The sequence below is a fragment of the Sander lucioperca genome, chromosome 14, assembly GCF_008315115.2.
Source record: "Sander lucioperca isolate FBNREF2018 chromosome 14, SLUC_FBN_1.2, whole genome shotgun sequence".
NCBI classification, from domain to species: domain Eukaryota; kingdom Metazoa; phylum Chordata; class Actinopteri; order Perciformes; family Percidae; genus Sander; species Sander lucioperca.
The window spans coordinates 16,221,204-16,243,018 of NC_050186.1; the positions used below are offsets into that span (position 1 = coordinate 16,221,204).

Genomic DNA, 21,815 nt, shown 5'->3' on the forward strand with positions numbered 1-21,815 from the left:
TACCACCACGCAGGGAATGGCTCCTGCCGACAAACAAATGTTCCTCTTTATGTCGGTAGCATTGCACTTTCATTACTCACTCCTTCCCCTACCCCATAATCAAATCCTCATTGAGTGAGCTGAAACAACTGCTACTTGCACTTCTACTAGCACTGCTTGTAGCAAGCGAACACACATGCATTTGTGCACGTACACACATGCCTGATGGAAAGCATCATGCGAGTTGCAAACACAATCAGAGGTACAAGAAGCAGGTGCTGTGCACTTTATCTAAAAATCATTATCCAACTCTTAGAGCCTAAACCTCTTCTCAGTTTGACCTTGTATCGTTCCGTTCAGGTGCAGAGACCAGCCAAAATCTGCTAACAGACAAATGAGAGTCCACATTGAAGAATACAGATATGAACTTGCCCTGGTTCCATTACCAAGATGATGTATGCATCTTAGTGCCACCAAAAGAGCATGAATGAGAGTCTATCTACAGGCCACTGAGCTATTAGTGTATAATGTGGTTCAGGCAGTCGCAGGCAGGCAGAAGCAGAGCTGCTTCAGAGCAACTTTGCAACCCAATTAAGAGCCTATTGTTGACATTCACAATGGTACGGTACTGCCCTCACAAAGTGCCAAAGTATCAGAGTAGTTTTCAACATGGCTCCAGGTCTAAAGCATACTGATAATCTGACACAGACCGACTAGATCTATGAAGGGACCAGAAATAAAGTTATTTTTGTTGTGTTTTCACTTCTTCTGGTTGATGAGACCTTTGCCCATGGTGGAAGGTGAGCTATTATGGGAATTACATGAGGTCACCGGACTCCAATGAGAGGGATAAAGATGCAATTCGTCCCGCTCCTTACAAATGCAACACAGTTAACAGGAGGGTCAGGGAGATGTCAATCAATTCTGTATATGCCCACACCAATGACCCACACAGTCCTGAAGAGGACTAATCCAGCCAAAATAATTGAAATCATCATCCTAAGAACTTTAAACCCTGTGCCTAAAGTAACACATTCAAGTACACAAGTACCAGAACCTTTTGAGTATTTTGCTACTTTACTTTATACTTCTACTTCTCTACATTTTAGATAGGAATACTTTTAACTCCATAATAATTGTTTGGCGGATATAGTTACTAGTTACTTTGAAGATATATTTGTTGTACAATGTTATACACTGATGTCTCCAACAGTATAGTTCAAATTTGCTTCAACTGAACCATGCTTAATGCTTACATAGTGCATCAGTAATAATAATCAATAATCCCACATCCAAGAATAATATAACAGGGGTATTCTGTCGCTACTATTACTACTAATACTACTTATACTTTTGATACTTTAAGTACATTTTGTTAATACTTTTGTCACAAAATTGTACTTAATTTTACTTAAGTAGGAGCAGAACACGTTTTGTGCTTCTACTTATGTAAAATTATGAATGCATGACTTTTAACTGTAATGTGAGTGTTTTTATAGAGTTACTGCTACTTTGAAGATCTCAATACCACAACTAGCCCACTGCTTTTAGCACTTTGTCAAACTACAAGCACTCAAAATAACAACATTTAACAAGGGAAAATGTATTTATTTTTTTTATTTGGAAAAATCATTTTGGAGTGGAATAGGCTACTCTTTCATTTTTATCCTGAAATTTCCAATATGCATGCATGTAGGCCTACAATAGTCTGACAGATTAAGGTTGTTTCCGTTTCCTTCAATCAGCTATTGTAAATATCAAATCCAAACCAGTGGAGATGTTGATTGGGCAACCAAGTTTTGTTTTATGATAGAACTAAGAGCAAATCATCTTAGGGAAAAAAAATTCCCTCCTGTCCGCTTGCAAATTTAAATCTCCCTCTCTTGGCGAATCAACTTCCGTTTTCAGCACCATGTACAGCGCCGTCACTCTCATTTTTTTTCATCGACAGCTTTTATACGGCAGCTTGAGGCGGGGAGGTAAACTTTTGGCAATATCGGAGTAAAGCTTTATAGCAGTGTGTATACGGCAGTGTTTGCGCGTCTTCAACCCAATGTTCATCACAGTCCGTCGCAGCGAGAAATAAGTGCGGCCACGGAGAGCGAAGGGGAGAGGCACCGAAGATAGGCTCCCGATATGAAATGAATATGCACGGAGACGATTCCGTGAAACAGATATCTCGCTTTCTGCCACTGGGTTGCTGAGGGATAAAATAATACGAAGGAGAGGAAAAACAGAAGGGAGAATCGAGCGACTTGCAGCGCAAAAGAGAGCCGGGGAGGAAAGGACTGCTGTGCGGGTGGACGCGAAGGGACTCGATCTGCATGTGAGACCGCTGGTCCACACACACCGGAGGCAAGAGATGCAGCCTGCGAGCAAGCTCCTGACTCTGATTCTCCTCATCTTCATGGGCACAGAACTCACCCAAGTAGGTTTTTAACGCCATTTTCCACATCCTTAAGGTATCAAAAGCTAATAAACCAGCGGTTAATTGGCTTCAGATTCATAGAGAGATTACCCGGTTACCTCGCATTAAGGAACCCCCGTGAATTAGCCCTCTACCCTCGTTTAAAGAGATTAACGGGTGGGATTACATGATGTGAATACATTGTGCTTGACGGGCGCGGATAGATCCAGCAGAGCCCTAATTCCACACCGCCCGGGATGACAAACCGGCCAGATAAAGGGGAAATTATTGCATGATCTGTCAATTTTCCTCATTAGTAAATGGTCAGATTAACCAACTGCAGGGCTATTCTGATACAATATGTTGCCTGTAGCTGTCTCGTAAAAGGCCATTGTTGAATTGTGGGCTGCTGCTCTTAAATCAGGTCTCCACAATCAAATGCAGTGTCTCAAAGAAGGTGTTTTGAGCATGCTCAATGACCACAGTGTGACTTAGTGTTGCCTATGTAGGGGGGGGAGAACATTTAGTCCAGCAATGTAAAGCCACCCAGTACGGCAGTAGTAAACTAAATATAATGGTCAATAAAATGCATCTCTGGAACTAGTAATGACTTCCTGATATCTAAAAGGGCATTTGCAGCAATACGTATAATAGTTACTGTTGCGTTAAACTATAGCCATTATAAATTCTCACAGACAGTATCATGGTGGGGGGAGAGAGTGAGGGAGTGTGTGCGTGTGATTTATTTATTACTAGGCACTGCCACCACTGGATTGTAGAATTTGATGAGTTAATTGCCCTTGCTTGAACAGAGAGTCATATTTTATGGGCTTCACTCTTGTGTGAAACCAATTGTCATTAGTAATTGGAGACACAAAAAAAAAAAAAAATCCAACATGCCACAGAGGTACTATCAATAAATGAATCTCTGTTCCCAGTGTATCTGTAATATACTCTACTCCAAGTGACAAACTCAATACAATGTGCTGGAAGTAGATTGCTGTAAACCCTGCTATGAGAACAATATTGATGTTATATTGCCTTGACACAAATATGCCAGCAATTGCTTAGAGCAAATTTTATGAGAAACGTCAGTGTGCAGTGAGCGGAACATTTTTCACTCATAGAGCAACAGCATTCATGTGGAATTACAAACTGGTCATTACTGGTTGTGATTTTATCTCCCTACATTGAAGCATCAAATGTAGGCCTGTAATCTGAACTGGACATAGAGTGCAGCGGCAGAGTGCAAAGAAAATGCTGACACAATGGAACAATGGGGCTATTTGCTCTGATTGATGGAAGCCATCAGTCAGAGGAGGGAGGAAAAGCGAGCGTGTTTCACTTTGGGTTTTCATGACAGTCGGGTTCGGGTCCTGTACGGTGCGGGTCAAAGGCCCATGTTACAGTGACAGTGTTTCTTTGATGGTCTGAGAGTGTGTGTCATCTGTTTTGAAGGTAAGTCGATACAAGTCCACAGCCTCGCCTCTCCGCTCCTTTCCATGAGAACAGAAACACAGGGGACACTGACAGGCTCTATTTATAAAGCCCCTGCTATTGAAACCTACATTTCACTGTAGGAAGGCCAGGCCTCTCCACATCTCATCTCCGTTTGAAGATATAAAAAGTGAGAGGTGTATCCAGAGAGAGAAAGATGGAGAGCTTTTTATTGCCAGATTACTCATGAGAAGAAACAACAACAAAAAAGGGCCATCCGGGGAGTACGCCCCCAACCTTTGATGCTGAACAATGACGCTCTCTTAATGACCACATTAACCACCTTGCTTCAGAAGTCTCACACAGTTTCAGGCAGTGTGGGGGCAGCTGTGAATCTTTTCTTAACATCTGGCCGAGGAAACAAGGAGGCACCTGATTAGTAGCACGCTCCCCTTTTTAATTCCGCCCGCGTTTGTTCACCTCCAGCCCCTCCGCTGAAGGATTTGGCTTCTGCTTAGTGTTCACACAGAGAAGACTAGTAAGCAGCCAGAGCGGCATCTGTTCCTCACCTAGTGGCTCCCCCATGGCTTCAGGCCCACATCCTAAAGCATCTCACAGACACCTGACAACACAGATGGTGCTACTATAGCCACCACTCTGACACCATGCAACCCACATACCATAGCTCATCATGCAAGGGATTGCTGTAAGCACATTAAAAAAGATAGCTAAAAACAACCAAATATACTTTGCCAACACGTCCACATCTCAAGCTGAAAGTATAAGGGATCCAGCAAGGGAACATTTTGAAACGGTTTAGGATTTTTAATGTATGAAACCAGACGAATCAATCAGTTTTTATGTGAGAAACTAAGATGTGGTTGAGCTGAACTGTAATACGTGTGGTGTGATTGGCAGCTTGGGCTGAAGCTATTCATTATTCAGTATGGTTGGTGGAGCGACAGAGCAAGTGGGGAGAGAGAGAGAGATCGAGAGAAAGCGAGCCGAAGAGGAGTAGGGGGAGATGCAGTGCATTTTGTAGTTCACTTGCAGGCTGGAAATAGGATTTTTTGCTACTTTATGAACATGTATTACACTGGATACCGAGTGTGTCAATGTGGTCATCCTACTGTTTAAACGCAATCTAAACGCCCGCTCGCTACAGTGTAACACAGAACAATAACCCAGTCAGAAATACTGCTTTTATGAAGCTTTTTTATTATATTGCATTATATTATCAGATGTGCCTGCTTGTTTGTACCTGCAGGCACATCTACACTAGTCACCTACCTTAAATCATAATTTGTGGCCGGTATTGTAAGGTGAAAATAACTTTGAAGGCACACCACAAGCTACAATCTCTTAAAGCTACCGTATAATTTGATCAACAGCCCTCTTACACAATCTTATTTATGCAGGGCAACTATATCAGACTGCATAACCAATCATTGTGCAAGTGTTGCTTTTATTATGTTTGCACATTTGAGATCTTGTATGCAGAATTGAAAATAAGTCCTTCTGCACTAAGTGTTGTATTGCAAGGCTTAAGAGTGGTTTTAATTGACAAATCTCTCTATAAATCACTCAATGAATAGTATGATTGATTGGTTGATTTTTTTTTTTTCATTGAGTCAAGTGTCTTTTATCAGTGGACCTGTGGTCTTCCTCCTGAGGCTGGGTCATTTGTCTCACCTCCATTAAAAACCAATTGGATCCACACCTGTGAAGCTTAGAAAAGTAACTGTACCCTTTTGAAAGCTATGTCATTAGAGGTTGCTGCGTTGCACTGAACTGCACCATATTACACAGGACTAGACTGGACTCTGGACAGCAGTGCACAGCGGTGAGCTGACCCCCGCCGATGCTTTTCACAGTAATCTGTGGAGCCATGACTATTGTGAGCTCTCACCTCAAAAGGTCATATGGAAGCAAGATAGATAAGAGAGACAAGAGAGAGAGGGAGGGTGTGTGTGTGTGTGTGTGTGTGTGTGTGTGGGGGGGGGGGGGGAGTGCAGAGTTTCCCTCCATCTTTCAGTTTACCAGAGAAATGCATTATGAAGCTGACAGAAATAGCTGTGGACACAGTCACTCTGGGGACGTCATGTATGATGCAGTGCTGCAATTTTAGGCCATCATCTGGGGCATTAGCCTTCGGGCATGTTGATGACAAATGAATTATTTGTCATTTCTCAGAGTTATCATTCTAAAGAAAAATATGCAACATTTAACTGCACTTTACGCTCACACACACTGTCTTGAGTCTAAAAACCATGCATTAAGTGCGTAAACATGACATTTACGTCATCTAAAGTCAATAGAAAACGACAAGTTGGCCTATCTTTTTAAAAAAAATAGTTTTGTTTGGATTGTTTAAATGTTGTATAATTGTCTTGCATGCTTCCTCGCATTTTATAAGCACTTCCCTTTTGATTTCAGCAACGCCAAAATCAGCTACACGATGGCGCCAGAGTCACACAAATTAAAATCTCCCCTCTCTGTTTGAGCTCCAGGCACCCAGTAACCTAACCCATCAATAAAACATACCCTGAGTCCTCACACCCTCTCTCATTGAAATGCGACATTCTGCACAAGAGTTACGTGTGCATTTTGACATGTGGTCTGTGCAGGCACACATTACATCGATTGATTTAGTTTGAATGAGCTTTACCATGCATGATGCTCGTTTCTATGATAGACAGCCTTCTGTCCTTTTGGCGGGGCAGTGGAGAAAGAAATGTCACTATCCGCCATAAAAAAAAAAATCCCTCCGAATTAGTGTCGGCCGACCGCAGCCTCACTGCTCATTGCCATTCCCTCTGGGGACAGTCAGTGTCGGGCAGCTATGGGCGAATCAAGCACAATGCCAGTTATTACCATGAACGGACCCCAACCTGGCTGACATCATTGCGTCTGGCGATACAGATAGATCCGTAGTACCTCCTCCTTTCTCCTCTCATCCATTTGGAGCAGCCTGTGTGTAGTCAGTGGCACTTAATCACAGAGCGCACCGAGGCAGGAGGCGGACCGTCGGGCGTGAACGAAATAGTAACGGTGAACCGGAGAGGCAGCAGTGTGCGGGACAACGCAGACACAGGAGCTATCCAGAGGACGTTTCGGGTTTTCCCTCCTGTAAGAAGCAAGTAGTGCAGTTTTATCTCCGTGCCGACTCTTCCGTTTAGGTCGTCTCCACCGCGTCCGACTTGTGCTATGTTGGAGATGTCCAAAAAAAGACCAGCCGAGCCGGAGTCCCGGGTAAAACAGCAAGCCGCACTGGGCAACATGACTCGCCTCCCTTGTTTCTCACCGGAGTCTGTAGAATGAAGACGGCTTAACAAAAAAAAAAAAAAAAGAAAAGTCCAAGCAGCGCGCAAAGATGTCGGTGCCTTTGCTGAAGATCGGCGTCGTGCTCAGCACCATGGCGATGATTACCAACTGGATGTCGCAGACCCTCCCCTCACTGGTGGGGCTCAATACTACTAAGCTCACGGCGGCACAGGGAGGGTACCCAGACCGGAGTACAGGAGTAAGTGCGCAAGTTTTGCATATTTCCTGCGGCTGGTTGGGGTTTTTTTTTTTTTTTTTGTTTTGTTTTGCTGAATGAATGTTGCAATTAAATTCCAATTCAAAGACTTGCATGTGCGCTTTGGTTCATAATTAAGAGGATACATTCTGTCAACGTGATGCGCTTGCAAGGCGCATGAAAAAGTAAGAAAGACCTGGAGAGGCATCGTAGATGTCTTCCTCCTCCGTTTGATGTTGCTCCAGATGTCACTGGGCTGCTGTCCCTTTCGATACGAGTAGCCTGCTCTAAGTGGAAAGTTATCGGTCGCTTCACTTTTTTTTCTCTGGTTTTGATTTAAATGATAGATCCATGGTGGAGAGAATTAGGCGAGTAACATTACAAATTCCAGTGGTCCTCGTTCTTCCTTTCACCGTCTGTGTGAATGAGAGAGGCGTTCAAAGCCAAGGTACTGTTAGAGAGGCAAGATAAAGCGTTTCTTTGTTTCTCTGGCAGGCTCCTGGCAGATACTGAGCTGTCTCTGTGCCAGGATAATAATGTGAGCGCTCTGTCAAGTGGAGGTTTTGCACTGGAATTTAGAACTATATGTTGAAGGCAAATAAATAGATATATAGTGAGAAAGGAAGAAAAAAAAGTGACATTTACTCAGTTATCCTATATGTGATGGGTTTGTTTCATGATTTTAAGAAGATTGAAGCATTTTTACATGACTTATGAGATGTGATTTGATTTCATCTGATAATTTTTTATATCAAGGCAGGTGCTTGATAGGGACTGTCTGTCTTGTCAGCACATCCTTTGGTAGAAAGCAGTGCAGCTGACTGTCAGCCGCTGGGGTTGCTCCTTTTGGATTCTGTGAAGTCACTCCTTCTCACTAATTGACTCAATCAGCAGATCTGTCCAGTGATTTTTCGTTATCGCTGATGCAGTGATGAATATCTTTTTCAAAGTCACTCACTCTGTCTTATCTGATCAGCAGGTTACTCTCTCTCGGAAAAAAAAAAAAAAAAACTCTTTCTGACGTCACACTTTACACTCAGAGCTTCCACACACCCAGTTCAGCCGTCTTGATTGGCTGCATTTTCTCTTTGTGTGGCTTTAGAATATACTGTATGATGGTGCAAAACGGGTGGAGCCTGGTGGTTTGTGGTGTCCAGATGGTGATGAATGCAATGCAGCTTTAGCATCACACAGGCAGAATACACTTAATGGGCAAATAGCAGCAAAGTGACCTTTGTAATGGTAATGCCTTTTTGTGGTACCCTTTAGCCTTTTTCTGTTTTAGTCTGAGCTGTTTTCCTGTTTCTGCTTCCCTCTGCTCCAGAATCACCATTCAACTGCCCTTCTTCTCTATGTATCCACTCTTTTGTCCTCAGGTGTTGCCAGCGAACCCAGAGGAATCGTGGCAGGTGTACAGTTCAGCCCAGGATAGTGAGGGGAGGTGTGTCTGCACTGTGGTGGCGCCCCAGCAGTCCATGTGTTCACGGGATGCCCGCACCAAACAACTGAGGCAGCTGTTAGAGAAGGTAATTACCGCTTAACTCCTTAACTTATGATCATAGCAATCAAAGTTATACAATACCCTGAGTAACCACCTTTACTCATTTCACCGACAGTACTTCACACGCAAAGACATGTGTGTACACACACACACACACACACACACACACACACACACACACACACACACACACACACTCACCCATGTTTGTGGTCTGCCTGTTGGACAAGAATAGGAATCATGCTCTAATGAGCTCCCTGGAAACCCAACAGTCATCATGGGAGGCAGCTATACACTCACTCTCTGAGAGGTTGTACTGCACACATCCACTTGTCATGATGCAACCCAGCTCAATACTGACTGGAAGCTAAGGCTAACCCATTTACACAAAAGGAACATTTAAGCAGATATTTTCTCTCCATAAATTAAGTGAATCCCCACATAATGTAGAGTAGCTAATCCACACACAAAAATAAAATACATCAACATATCTTTCCTGAATTAGTAGAAGATGTGCCAAGTTTCTGGAGTCTATGGACCATAGACCATTGGAGAAACCAAATGTCTTAACAGTATACATTCTACACCCTGTCTGAGGCCCCTGACTAGTTGGCCTGATGGCAGAATTTGTGAGTCAAGAAAGCCAAGCCAAAACAACATATTGACAGTCTGTTGCGTTTATTTTCTGCATCTCATGCTCATTGCTCAAATTAGACTGTAAGATATAGAGATAGATTTCATGACTCAATCCAATGTCTCCATATGGCACCTCAGGTCCAGAACATGACCCAGTCCATCCAGGTCCTGGACCAGCGAACCCAGAGAGACCTGCAGTATGTGGAGAAGATGGAGGTCCAGCTCCGTGGCCTGGAGACCAAGTTCAGGCAGGTGGAGGAGAACCACAAGCAGAACATTGCCAAGCAATACAAGGTACAGAGCCAGATCTCCAGCCATTGACCCAACCGCCATTCTGTCATAGCTGCTCAGTAGCTCATTATATGCAGCCTTACCCATTTTGTGTTTGTGTGTTTCCCACTGTGGAGATGTTTAAGTATTGACTAAACCACCATACTCGCATACCAAGAAATCCATAATGCATGCATAATCAAAGAAGTTCAGTAATTGGATAGAAAAACTGAGCTGCATGAATTCATATCCTTATTTAACACCAACTTACTTTATAAATCCATGTGCTGTAATCCTAAATCATCTTGGAAATAAGGAGATTAGAAAATGTTATGTTTATCGCACTGAGCAGATAATGGGGAAATGTTGTACCACCAAGATATCTGCACATGGGACACACATCCTTAATCTAATCGGATTAAACAGTAGACACTAAATCCTTTTGCTTCTTAAAGAATTTAGTGTCAAATCAAAATGGAATAAAGCTATTTTGAATAACTATTTTGCAGGTAGGGTGGGGTATCATTTGAAGTATTTCAAAACTAGTGCTGATATGCCTCAGTTCCTCTATCTTATACTTTCTTTAAAATGTTTTTTTTCATTATCGATATGCAGATTATTGTCTCAGTTCACTGACTAACTGTTTGGCCTATAAAATAGTGAAAAGCCCAAGGTGACATCAGCAAATGACTTGGTTTATCTGACCAACAATCCAAGACAGAGAAAAGAAGCAAATCTCCACAAATAAGATAGCCTGACAAGCCAGACCCACATCAAGATGTTGGGTCTGGGAACTCACCATTGGCAGGGCTCAATCCGAGGGGCGGGATAAACGGTTGTCTTTCAAATTTCCTCTGCACGCAATAGGATAGCACTACAACCAACCAGAGCAACACTAGTTGATAGATTAAACATTTGCCATATCCGGTCGGCAATACTCCGAACAGATCTTCCTTTTTTAAGAATGACTTCAGTGCTTAACTCCAAGTCTTCCATTCGCGGCTAAAGCCGATTCAAAAGGCCGCTGTTCGCCAGCAGTAGCAGCCATCTTCTTTGTTTTAAAGTAGCAGGGAATTCACGCGGAACCATCGCAACTCTGCTGTTCTTATGTTAAGCCCGCCCACCGACTCTATACACAATGTGATTGGCCTGACCAGAATTTGTTTTTTACAGCTCGAAAGCCAACGGAGAGTTGCTAGACTGACCCTGGCTGCAAATTACATTTGCTGCCGCTAGGGTGAATCTAGATTTCTAGGCTACAAATAAGCAGCTGGAGTTGAGGAATATTGGCCATTTTTCTTGAGAAATTACTCAAACGATCAACCAATTTTCAAAATAGTTGACAATTATTTGGCTCCCGATTGACTAATTGCATAATCGACTAATCGTTTCAGCTCGCCATTCAACAAAATAAGTTCTCAAATGCTAAATGTTGTCTTAACACAAGCAGCCATACAAGAACTTTCAAAGTCAAAGAATGACTAAACAAGATTACGAATTTCACATGCAAACACATTTCGGGGAGTACCAAAAAAAGCATTGAGGTTCGATACCCAGCCCTATTTGCAGTTACTCACACAAATGCATTGTTTCAGTTTACATGTATTCTTACGTTTAGCACGCTTCAGTGTTTGCGTCATCTTACCCGCACCAATACATTTGTGTGATCCTGTCACCGATGCATGCTCAAAAACTTCATGCAACCAACCAACGCCACAGCTTTTCAGTGCATGTGTGCAATCTTCTGTAACATGTCTAAGTGCATAAGTGTGTGTGTGCGTTTGTTTGTGTGTCTTGTCAGCTAGGTTAGCAAGCTCTAGCCCCTGTCAACAGTTTGTCATTTTCTTGCTTGCAGGGCTAACTTTAAGACATGTAAAGAGAGCCACAGAGAAGAAGAGGCAGGTCAATTCCAGATTCCCCTGAACTGGGCCACAGTACTGAGAGAATTTGGGCGTCAAAGAGTTAATTTACCTTTAGCACCATTAAGACTAAGAAACCCCACCCTTCTCCCAAACCAACCCACTACTGATCTCTTCCTGCATGTTACTGCTGTCAAAGTTTTCCATTTAAAAGCTTTTTTAATCGTAAATACATTTATTATTATTATTATTATTATTATTATTATTATTATTATTATTATTATTATTATTATTAATAATTGCTGTTATTCATTTTATTTTATTTTGGCTTTTGTCTATGCATATTTGGTTACTCAACAAATCTATACGTAAAACTATAGACGTAAAATTCGAGACACTTTGTTGTGTGTGACATGTATAAGCATGTAACCCTTAATACGATGTTGCATTTTAAACGATGATGACCAATAAAGAGCTTTCCCAATTGTTGTCGGTGTACCGAGGGCTTGCTTATTAACGGCTGGTCACTGCCGGGGACGGAGCCACCTGCTCTGCCCGTCCAGCGGGCGGAGAATATTTTCCGGGTTTGTTTGCTCAGACACACACCTGCACAGACAAAACACGGCTGTTCACACACAAACACTGAACACAGACACAAACAGGGGGGTCATCATCATGTCAGTGAAGAGGCAGGTTAGAGTGAGAGTAGTCAGGTTCAGACAGGTGTTTTTTTTCTTTTCTTTTCTTTCCTTTTTCTTTTATGGACAGTCTCCTTTTGTCGCGCATGACACTCAACCGAGCTTATTCTAATCCTTTCAGGCCATAAAAGCGAAAATGGAGGATATTAGACCGTTGATACCAGTGTTGGAGGAGTACAAAGCCGATGCCAAATTGGTATTGCAGTTTAAGGAGGAGGTCCAGAATCTGACGTCAGTTCTAAGCGAACTTCAGGAGGAGATGGGGGCCTATGACTACGAGGAGCTCCACAACAGAGTGTCAAATCTTGAGGAGAGACTCCGAGCATGCATGCAAAAATTAGGTAGGCACAGAAAGTTGTTGGCACACACTTTGCTTCAAACATGTGCATGCACAAACACTCCCACTGACATGAAGTATGTTGTGAGTGGCCAGAAAGAGAACCTCAGGCATATTCACACGATTCACAACATCACAGGAACATTATGTGTGGCTGAGATACTCTTAACACTCAAATGCACATCACACAGTCTTATAACACAATCGCCATTTACACTTTATGGTTGTATTCTGTACATGCTCGCCCTCTAACTTACTTTGCTATTGGTATATTGTTACATTTTCAAAGTAAACCATTAGTGGAGTCCATGAGATGGCTACACATGTAATCATAGAACTGAAGTTGCATCCACGTAACTTCTGTACTTTTTAATGCAACTAAACCATTGGACGGTTGTCAGAAAATCAACAACAATTCTAAGTCATTAATAACTCAATCAGCCAAATATTTTCTGGGTTCCATCCCTTTAAATTGAGGATGTGCTGCTTTTCTGTTTTATGTAATTGAAAATTGAATATTTTGGGATTTTTGACTGTTAATTGGACAAAACAAACAATTTGAAGACGCCACTCTGAGTTCTGAAAAATTGTCACAGACGTGTTTCACTATTTAATGACATTTTATAGAATAAATGAATAAATTGAAAGATTAATTGATAATGAAAATGTAGTTATTAATGGCAGTCCTACAAGACCAACCTTTAAACTTTGTATTTCTTTGGACAAATTCCGTTGTAATACACAACAAATTTGCGAACCAGCATGAATCTATGCTAGCGTCCCACAAAACTGGCTTCATTTGATGAAATAGATGGAGGATGTTTAAAAACATGATTAGGCATGAGGTGTTTTGCATGGTTTCATAGGTACACACACACACACACACACACACACACACACACACACACACACTAATGGTTATCATACAGAGGAAGAGAGCTGCAGACAGCAAGTTCCCATCACAGTCTTATCTTTGCTTTTAGCCCCTGTCTCATTCTCTTCACACCTCTGTCACAGCCCACAGTGCTAATAGATGCGCACCCACACAACAGTGACTAAGATATATTACGAGAGCAGAGACACTTACACATCGCACATCACGGGTATATTGTGTCCCTGTTTCAAATTATTCACAGTGCAAACTGACAGAGAGAAATTGGGAAAAGCTTTTGGTTACAAAGCCGACTGTTCGTTTTGGACAGTAGTCGAGACACAGTGATTGTATTTAAATTGAAGATCTGGAGTACACAAAGCAGACACCCAATCTAAGCTCCCCAGTTACTTTCTCTTTATCTATGCACAGTTCTTTTTTCTTTTCTTTTTTTTTTACATCTGCTGTCACTACCTACCGAACTGGAGAAGAAGTCTTGTCCGTGTTTCCGCTTTCAGTTCAATAAACATGCCGCTGCTCACATTTGTGGTCAGCCTGCCAAAGATAGGAGAGCAGATAACTACGGGAGTTACGTTGTGTGTCTGTGTGTGTATGTGTGTGTGTGTGTGTGTGTGTGTGTGTATGTGTGTGTGTGTGTGTGTGTGAGATCAGATGAGATAAAGGCGAGGTCACCCAGCGAGGGACTGGCTCAGGCAGAACAGAGGGTGGCTATTCCTTTTATCTTCACATGATTGCAGAGGCACTCATGCATAGTGCACACAAACACACTCCACTACACTCCCGTTATTAAGATTAAACCTGTGAAGGTCACTATTAGCATCAAAAAAGCATGACAAATTAGCATCAGCAGATCAACAACGTGTGTGTGTGTGTGTGTGTGTGTGTGTGGGGGGAGGGTGATAAAGGGAAAGCGAGCAGGGAAAGTGAAAGAGTAACTTGGGTCCCTGCAGAGCTGTCCTTCAAATTGTTTTGTGCTGGAGAGGCTAACAGACCGGCGGCTGCTGGGACACAATGGCCATCGATCAAGGGGCCATGCCAGCTTGCTGGGCAATAATCAAATAAATAAATCACCCTGTGTCGTGCCCCAGCAACGTGGTGGCACAGCGAGCTTCAGGCAGATCCAGTCCCTTCACACTGAAACACTGATGATTGGAAAGTCATACCGGCACATAAACCCCTCTGCCACCTGTGCTGCAACCGTTGTTCTCACCTTCCATTTTCTCTGTCGAGAATAAATTTACTGATAACTTTGGTGAGTACATTGTTATCATAACTGTTACACCCAGAACTACAAAACTAACACCCACATTGAAATAAACCAAAATGATCCTTTAAAAACAAATATTCCTATCTAAATCCTCACATTTCTGGGTAAAGGCTGATGCGGTTTCTGTTATATCGGCTGTAGTTCCCATCAGTTTTTCCATTGCTCTGCTTCAGCCCTGGCAAATTCAGGTCAAAAGGGGATTAGACCCTGTGTGCATCTCCAGAATGCAGATCCATCAGTGGGCTCCCCTGCAGCCTGCAACAGTAGTGTGATCTAAAGATAGAGGGCGTGATTAGAGAAAAGAAATAAATAAATCAATGCCCAATGTATTACTGCAGTCTCTAATCCCACTGAGGGTTACATAAGGGACTCAACCCCCACTAGAAATAGTAGATGCTGCTCAAGTGACCATGTGTTTGTCTCCCAGCCCGCAGCTGAGGTGTGATGCCCACACATACTCGAAGCACGACATATGTCGCAGACACACAAACACATATGCAACATTTTCATTATGTAAGAGGAAGAAATTTGACCAGATGAGACGATGGAGTGTGACAGATAACTGAATGAGACTAGCCGAGGAAATGTAAATCAAATGTGTATTGTGTGACTTTAAAGAGAAATGACATTTCACAGCAATTAAGAGCAAGAGGGATGATACAAAGAAAGAGGGATGATGGAGTGTTATAGTGAGGGGTTAATGGATGCAACACCTCACCGAGAAGGATGTTAATGAAACCTAAAATGAGCCATCGTCCCAGTCCCACTCTTTAAATTAGCATGTCAGAACGACTCATTACATCCATACATACATAAAATTAACTCGTCAGAATCTTCTAATTGACTTTTGTCTTGAAAAACCGCCTATTTCTGAATGAGTGGATGTGCTGCAGTGGTGTTGTGATGGGTTGTTATTTGGAAAAACCATGTCTAATTTCTTCATTAGAAAGGGTACATTAGTCAGGGAGGGACACATAACCCAGTGTTAGTTTTGTCAAATTTACATTAACACCTCTTTCAACACTAATTAACACTACAGCAGCTTACGAGCAGCACACTGCAGCAGAATACACAGAGGCTCTCCCTTTCCTATTCCCTCTTTCTCTCACTTTCTCACACATCCACACAGAGATAGTAAAACAGGCATTAGCATGTGTGAACTGAGTAACAAGCACCTTGTGTACAGTATATCATGCATAGAGAGAGGCAACAAGCTAGACATCAACATCCCTCAATCTTCAGGCAAACCCATTTGGATTTAAAGTAAATTAAAGTGAATCCCTCGTAATAGATTTTTAATTAGTCTAAATACCCGAATGGGTGTTGCTCTAGATGTTCCCGTCTCACTTCTTTCCTTTGCAGCATGTGGCAAGCTGACGGGCATCAGTGATCCCATCACCATCAAGACGTCTGGATCCAGGTTCGGTTCCTGGATGACCGACCCTCTGGCTCCTGAAGGAGATACGCGGGTATGTACCGCTGCACACAGTCACACAATGGATGGGAGTCATCTCCTAATAGGATGTTGAAAGTACGGCTGGGCATCGGACTGTCAGTACCATAAGCTGTTATGGAATCAGTTTAAATCATAATTTTGCCAATTTGAGTCCAAGCTTGAGGTTTGGTTTCTTTTGCTAAATACATTTTTTTTTAAATATAAAATCATCAAACAGTTTTTGAAATGAAATCGTTTTGGTGTACTGAACCTTTGGTATCCTATCTGCACTACTTGTGGAAAATGTAAAACCAAACCAAACCAAAATGTAAGGCCAGTCCTAGTCTTAAAGCTATGAAATTCCCCTCAGCTGTACGGAGCATTTTACTGTCTTTCAGCTCATACTTTTGGCTCTTCAGCCCACACCCTACCCTGCACCAAAGAACAGACAAAGTTAGTGACTGGCTGATAAACATTTAGAGACTAAAGAGAGATATTTCCTTAAGGAGTTGGTGGAGATCAGACCTGCGCTGCAGGTAGAAGGAGAGTGAATGTTACTTTAATCAGGCGGCCAGAAACATGATTCCAAATGAATGCTTAATTTTGCTCCATGTCTGCTAGATGTATAAATAGGAAACTGTTTGCTTACATGTTATAAATAAATATCAGCTTTGTAAAGTGATATATATATGTCAATGTTGCTGCAATTGGCCAAACAAATCAATGAATGCAGGTTTAAGGTACCCACATGTTATATGATCCTCTAGGTATTACAATGCTGTAATATCTAGATCAGATTTAACATTGTTTGTGATTTCTGATTCAGTTTAACATTATACGTAAGTGTTTTTACAAAACAGCATTCAGACTTTTTTTTTTAACTTTCAAAATTTGAATTCATCTTATCTTATCTGAGCCTGCAGGTGCATGCTCAAAGGAAAACAGAGATGTTTAGTTTTTTTTCAGCCTAGCACGTTGTGTTAAACAGTGTTGTTTAACATACTTTGATCATAGTTAAAATCATTTGTGAGATACAAATTGTCACGTAATAATTGCAATTCATAAACCTAGTTTTTCCTCTGTCCTTGCCAGACATAAAACAAAAACAAAAAAAAACATACAATTGCACTGCAACAATTTTGATCGATTAATTATTATTAATTATAATTTTCTAAGCAAAGATTCACTGGTTTTACCTTCTTCAATGCGTTGGTCGAACAACACAAGCAATTTGAGTAATTTGAGATGGGGAAAATTGTGATAATCTGCAGAGTAATCTTGATAATAATGATCCTAATACAATCCCACTGGCTGTAAACATGTAATGCTGATGTACCTGCAACACAAACAGTTTGCCAGAACCTTAAGGTAAGAGTTGGCTTTGATCATAGGTCAAGGTCAACTCTCGCTGTGAAATTTATTTAACGGTCTGTGTTAATTGGTCACTGTCCTTTTATCAGCTGACTGCATCTGATTTCCCTCTGACTGTGCGGAGTAGGGCTTCTGTTGGCTCAATAAATGGGTTTGCTTTCATTAGTAAAAAAACATTAAAAATGAAAGGCCAGGGATACATCTATGTGGTATGAACAGGATGTTTGCCAGCGGACAAGGAGCTGGCATTGAATACAGTTTATTTGTCGGCTACATGCTCTTTGTGCACCCGCTTTATGAGACACATTTATAAGAGACTCTCATTACCACATGGGAGGAAAGGGGATACAGAAGAAGAACCTGCAGCAAACAGTACAGTAGCTGTGTAAATCTGCAGTTTGCTTCCTTAAGGGTAATTGTCATGACAACACAGGCTGTATAATGTGTATTTAAATAAAAAAAAATCCTCAGCAGCAAGGGTTACTGCTGACGGAACTTTTTTTTGTGGAAACTAATACATTTTGAACGGAACACAAAAGGTGTGCTGTGTTATCAAAGGGTAGCGAAAAAAGAATGATTGTAATTGATGGGAGCAGACAGTTCTGCTCCATTTCTTTTTATCTCGAGGTTTCCATACCTTGGCTTTTTTTTTCTGGGCCCTTGGAGACCTGCTTCTTTGGTATGAATCATTTTTAAGTCAATCACAGCAGCTCATGGAAGCAGGTAGGGGAAGGGCTTCAGGTGTCTCAGTCCCTCTGAGACTCAGGAAGTGTTTGAGCCTCTAGCAGCTCCGGAGTAAGAGCTCTCTGCCCACCACCGCAGGGGTCAACAGGAAGCAGGGTCGAAGCAGCTGAGACAGGCCTTTTCATCTGGAATGATGGGCATTATCCCTGCGGGGCCCAGCTCATGCCACCCTGCGGCTGTCATGATGACTTGTTTGTATTCAGAAGCTGCTGGATCTCAGCTTTGTCTGCTCCTTGAGGAAGTCTCAGCGCTAACATAATTGGGATGCTTGTTGAGGGTGTGATTTGATTTATTCTGTGTGTGATCTGCATAAAAGACTCAGATTTATTGTAGACACACTGACGGATGATGAGGATAGGGGGGTTTCTAGCTCTGAGGTGTGTTTGATGCAAATTCTTTTTTTTTCTCCTCCTTGTCATGATGTTTAGGTCTGGTACATGGATGGTTACCACAACAACCGCTTCGTGCGGGAGTACAAGTCGATGCAGGACTTCATGACGTCAGACAACTTCACGTCCCACCGGCTGCCCCACCCGTGGTCAGGAACAGGTCAGGTGGTCTACAACGGCTCCATCTACTTCAACAAGTTCCAGAGCCATGTCATCATCAAGTTCGACTTCCGCACCTCTTCCATCAGCAAGTCCCGGCAGCTCGACTACGCCGGCTTCAACAACGCGTATCACTACGCCTGGGGCGGCCACTCTGACATCGACCTGATGGTGGACGAGGGAGGCCTGTGGGCCGTCTATGCCACCAACCAGAACGCCGGCAACATTGTCCTCAGCAAGCTGAACCCCAACACGCTGCAGATCATCAAGAGCTGGACCACCAACCACCCCAAAAGGAGTGCCGGCGAGTCTTTCATGATCTGCGGCACACTCTACGTCACCAACGGCTACTCAGGAGGCACTAAGGTGTACTACGCCTACTCCACCAACTCCTCTACTTACGAGTACATCGACATTGCCTTCCAGAATAAGTACTCGCATATCTCCATGCTGGACTACAACCCGCGTGACCGAGCCCTCTATGCCTGGAACAATGGCCACCAGGTCCTCTACAATGTCACACTGTTCCACGTTATCCGCTCAGAAGAGCTGTAACCACGGAAAATGGATTACATACATAAATACATATTGTCTGTGTAGAGATCTGCCTATATAGCCTACAAGAATATATCTGCGAAAGAAAAAAAAGACTCTATGGCAAGATCATTCTATTTATAATATGAAATAACTTTTACTGAGAGACTGCATCAGCAGTGAATGCAACTTGGATTGAATGTGCATATACATGACACTGAAAACTAAATCGAAAATTGAAGGGTTTCATTCCAAAATGTGATATATTTGTAACAGAAAATAAATGCTTTACTAGTTAATATCACAATATCACAGGTGATTGTTAATAAAACAGAACTGTTTTGTAAATAAAAGGTCTTAATATAACTAATAGTTACCCATATTAGACTTTATTTTAATAGTTGCCGTCATTTTGTTGGAGGTATTTTATTTTGGAATGAAACTCTTTCGTTGTTTGCAGCATAGAAAATGATTGTAAAAGTAGACTAATATATCAGATAAAAAAAAAATAACAGATGCCAAAAATAAAAAAAGAACTCATCACGCCTTTTTTATATCATGGATATATCGTGTGGCTCCGTTTCTTCTGTAGAAATCCTCCCGGCTGAACTTTTCTTTTGGTCAATGGGGGTCCTGAAACGAAGACTGTTGGTAATAAACTGTTGGATCCCCAGGCCCCATGGACAGACAGAAAAGTGGGGGGTCAGTCTAGTCAGAAGACTTGATAGCCTAATGGGTGCGGTCAGTCATATCGTTTTTATCAAGTACAGTAGCAAATCAAAAGTCTGTAGAGAAACAACAAGAACGACATCCACTAAAAGACCTGAAGGCACTGACTGTTGACAGCGCTGTTGTTTGAGATGATTTTCCTGTGTTAGTGACTTTGTGTGAAAAAGGCTTTCTTTGCATGAGTGTTTTCTATCACTCCGGGCTGCTTTTCTGAATGTCTTTTGCTGTATACTATATAAAAAAAAAAAAAAGGAGGGAGGGAGGGATAGGGAACAAGGTAGAATACCTTTGGGATTTGAGGATATGCAAAGATTTTTTTTCCTGCCACCCTTTCTAATTAGTTCTTGTTTTATTTATTTTCTTTTTCTTTGCAATCATTTTCTTTCTCAAATGTTCTTGTATCACTGTAACTGTGGGCACCGGTTTTGCCTCTATGTATTTGTTTATTTGGACTGCGTGGGATGAATCTATCTAGCACACATCTCTCCGAAGGAAGAGAAAGAAAAAAACCCCAGAATGTATTGAGTATTGTATCCTGGGAACCTGGTCCTCCGATCTTCAGTTCATATCATGCGACTGTAGTAGGGAGTTTTGTTTCTTTTTTTTATAGAGGATAATCCTGTCCTATGTCATGTCCCCCCCCCCCCCCGCTAGTGAAGGATAATGCTGTTTAAATGTATACCCTTGCAGAGGACAAAAGCTTTTCACTCTTTTTGTGCTTTGCTGGACGTGTTGTATCTGAGATGAGATAGTTAATGATTCGTGTCAATAAAACAGAGAAATCTGACGCTTGGATTGTTGCCTTCAAAAGCTACAAGCCGCCATGTTACGGTACACTTAGTGCATGGAGATTATTTTTTACATCTAAACTAATGCTCTTAATTCCTGCCTTTTGGGTTATCCATTACGAATGAGAGGTCACTTTGTTCGTTTGTTGACTTGTGGGAAAAGATTAAGCATTTACAGACAGAAAGTCTTAAGGCAGCTACACACCGGGCCGATAATCGGCCGTTGGACAGTCTGGCGAGGTCGGTGACTCGAGTCTGTTCGGTGTGTCCCGTGCCGTCGTCCGTCCGAGGGGCTGTCGGCCTTCATTTTGGCCGACCTGATGTGTTCAGTTGGAGACAGGGCAGTCGGGACTCACCCGGAAACTGCGAGCGGAATGAGCTTGACTAAGCCTCTAAAAATCTGACGAAAATCTTTTAATCTGACCTTTGTCGATCTGAAATGAAGACAGATTCAGCAACTGCACGGCCTATTTCTCGCTTAAAATGTTTTCAGAAACACGTTTCAGTGAGCTATTTCAGTACAATATGAGATCGTATTCTGAACAAGCCACGATGACAGTCTGTCTTTGAATTTCCAGAGAAACCAGACCCATGTGACGTGTTCGTCCAATCAGCTGCCGGTTTTCATTTTTGGGCGACAATACAGATTAGCGCCGCCTGCTGTTATGGAGACGTATTACGTCTTGTCGCTTTGGTGTGTTCCGAGGTACTTTTTTTGACCAACTCGGGGAGACTGATCAGTCCAACTGCCTTTTCTGCCAACGGTCGGCCATCTGGTTGGTGTGTAACTGCCTTTAAAGTGAGGCTACGTAGCATTTTCAAAAAAGAAATAACACATTCTTCCTTTTACTAATCAGAAGTTG

At 42.2% G+C, this 21,815-nt stretch overlaps 1 protein-coding gene across 2 annotated transcripts; it reads left to right on the forward strand.

The window, feature by feature from the left end:
• The first annotated feature begins 1,886 nt into the window (after positions 1 to 1,886).
• Positions 1,887 to 20,951, forward strand: olfm1b (olfactomedin 1b). 2 transcript variants are annotated; one of them, XM_031317645.2, is made up of 6 exons: positions 1,887 to 2,407; positions 8,720 to 8,869; positions 9,619 to 9,774; positions 12,429 to 12,648; positions 16,166 to 16,272; positions 18,782 to 20,951. In XM_031317645.2, exons 1-6 carry the CDS (start codon positions 2,342 to 2,344, stop codon positions 19,454 to 19,456), a joined length of 1,374 nt encoding a protein of 457 aa, XP_031173505.1. In that variant the 5' UTR covers positions 1,887 to 2,341; the 3' UTR covers positions 19,457 to 20,951. The 2 variants fall into 2 exon arrangements, with proteins under 2 accessions (XP_031173505.1, XP_031173504.1); XM_031317644.2 differs by lacking the exon at positions 1,887 to 2,407 and adding an exon at positions 6,415 to 7,346.
• The last annotated feature ends 864 nt before the right edge of the window (positions 20,952 to 21,815 follow it).

Excerpts from the sequence above, each read along its gene's own strand:
- olfm1b (XM_031317644.2), top strand. The coding sequence starts at position 7,197 with ATGTCGGTGCCTTTGCTGAAGATCGGCGTCGTGCTCAGCACCATGGCG. Across the intron at positions 9,775-12,428 it reads ACATTGCCAAGCAATACAAG|GCCATAAAAGCGAAAATGGA; the intron begins GTACAGAGCCAG and ends TAATCCTTTCAG. Across the intron at positions 16,273-18,781 it reads CTCCTGAAGGAGATACGCGG|GTCTGGTACATGGATGGTTA; the intron begins GTATGTACCGCT and ends CATGATGTTTAG.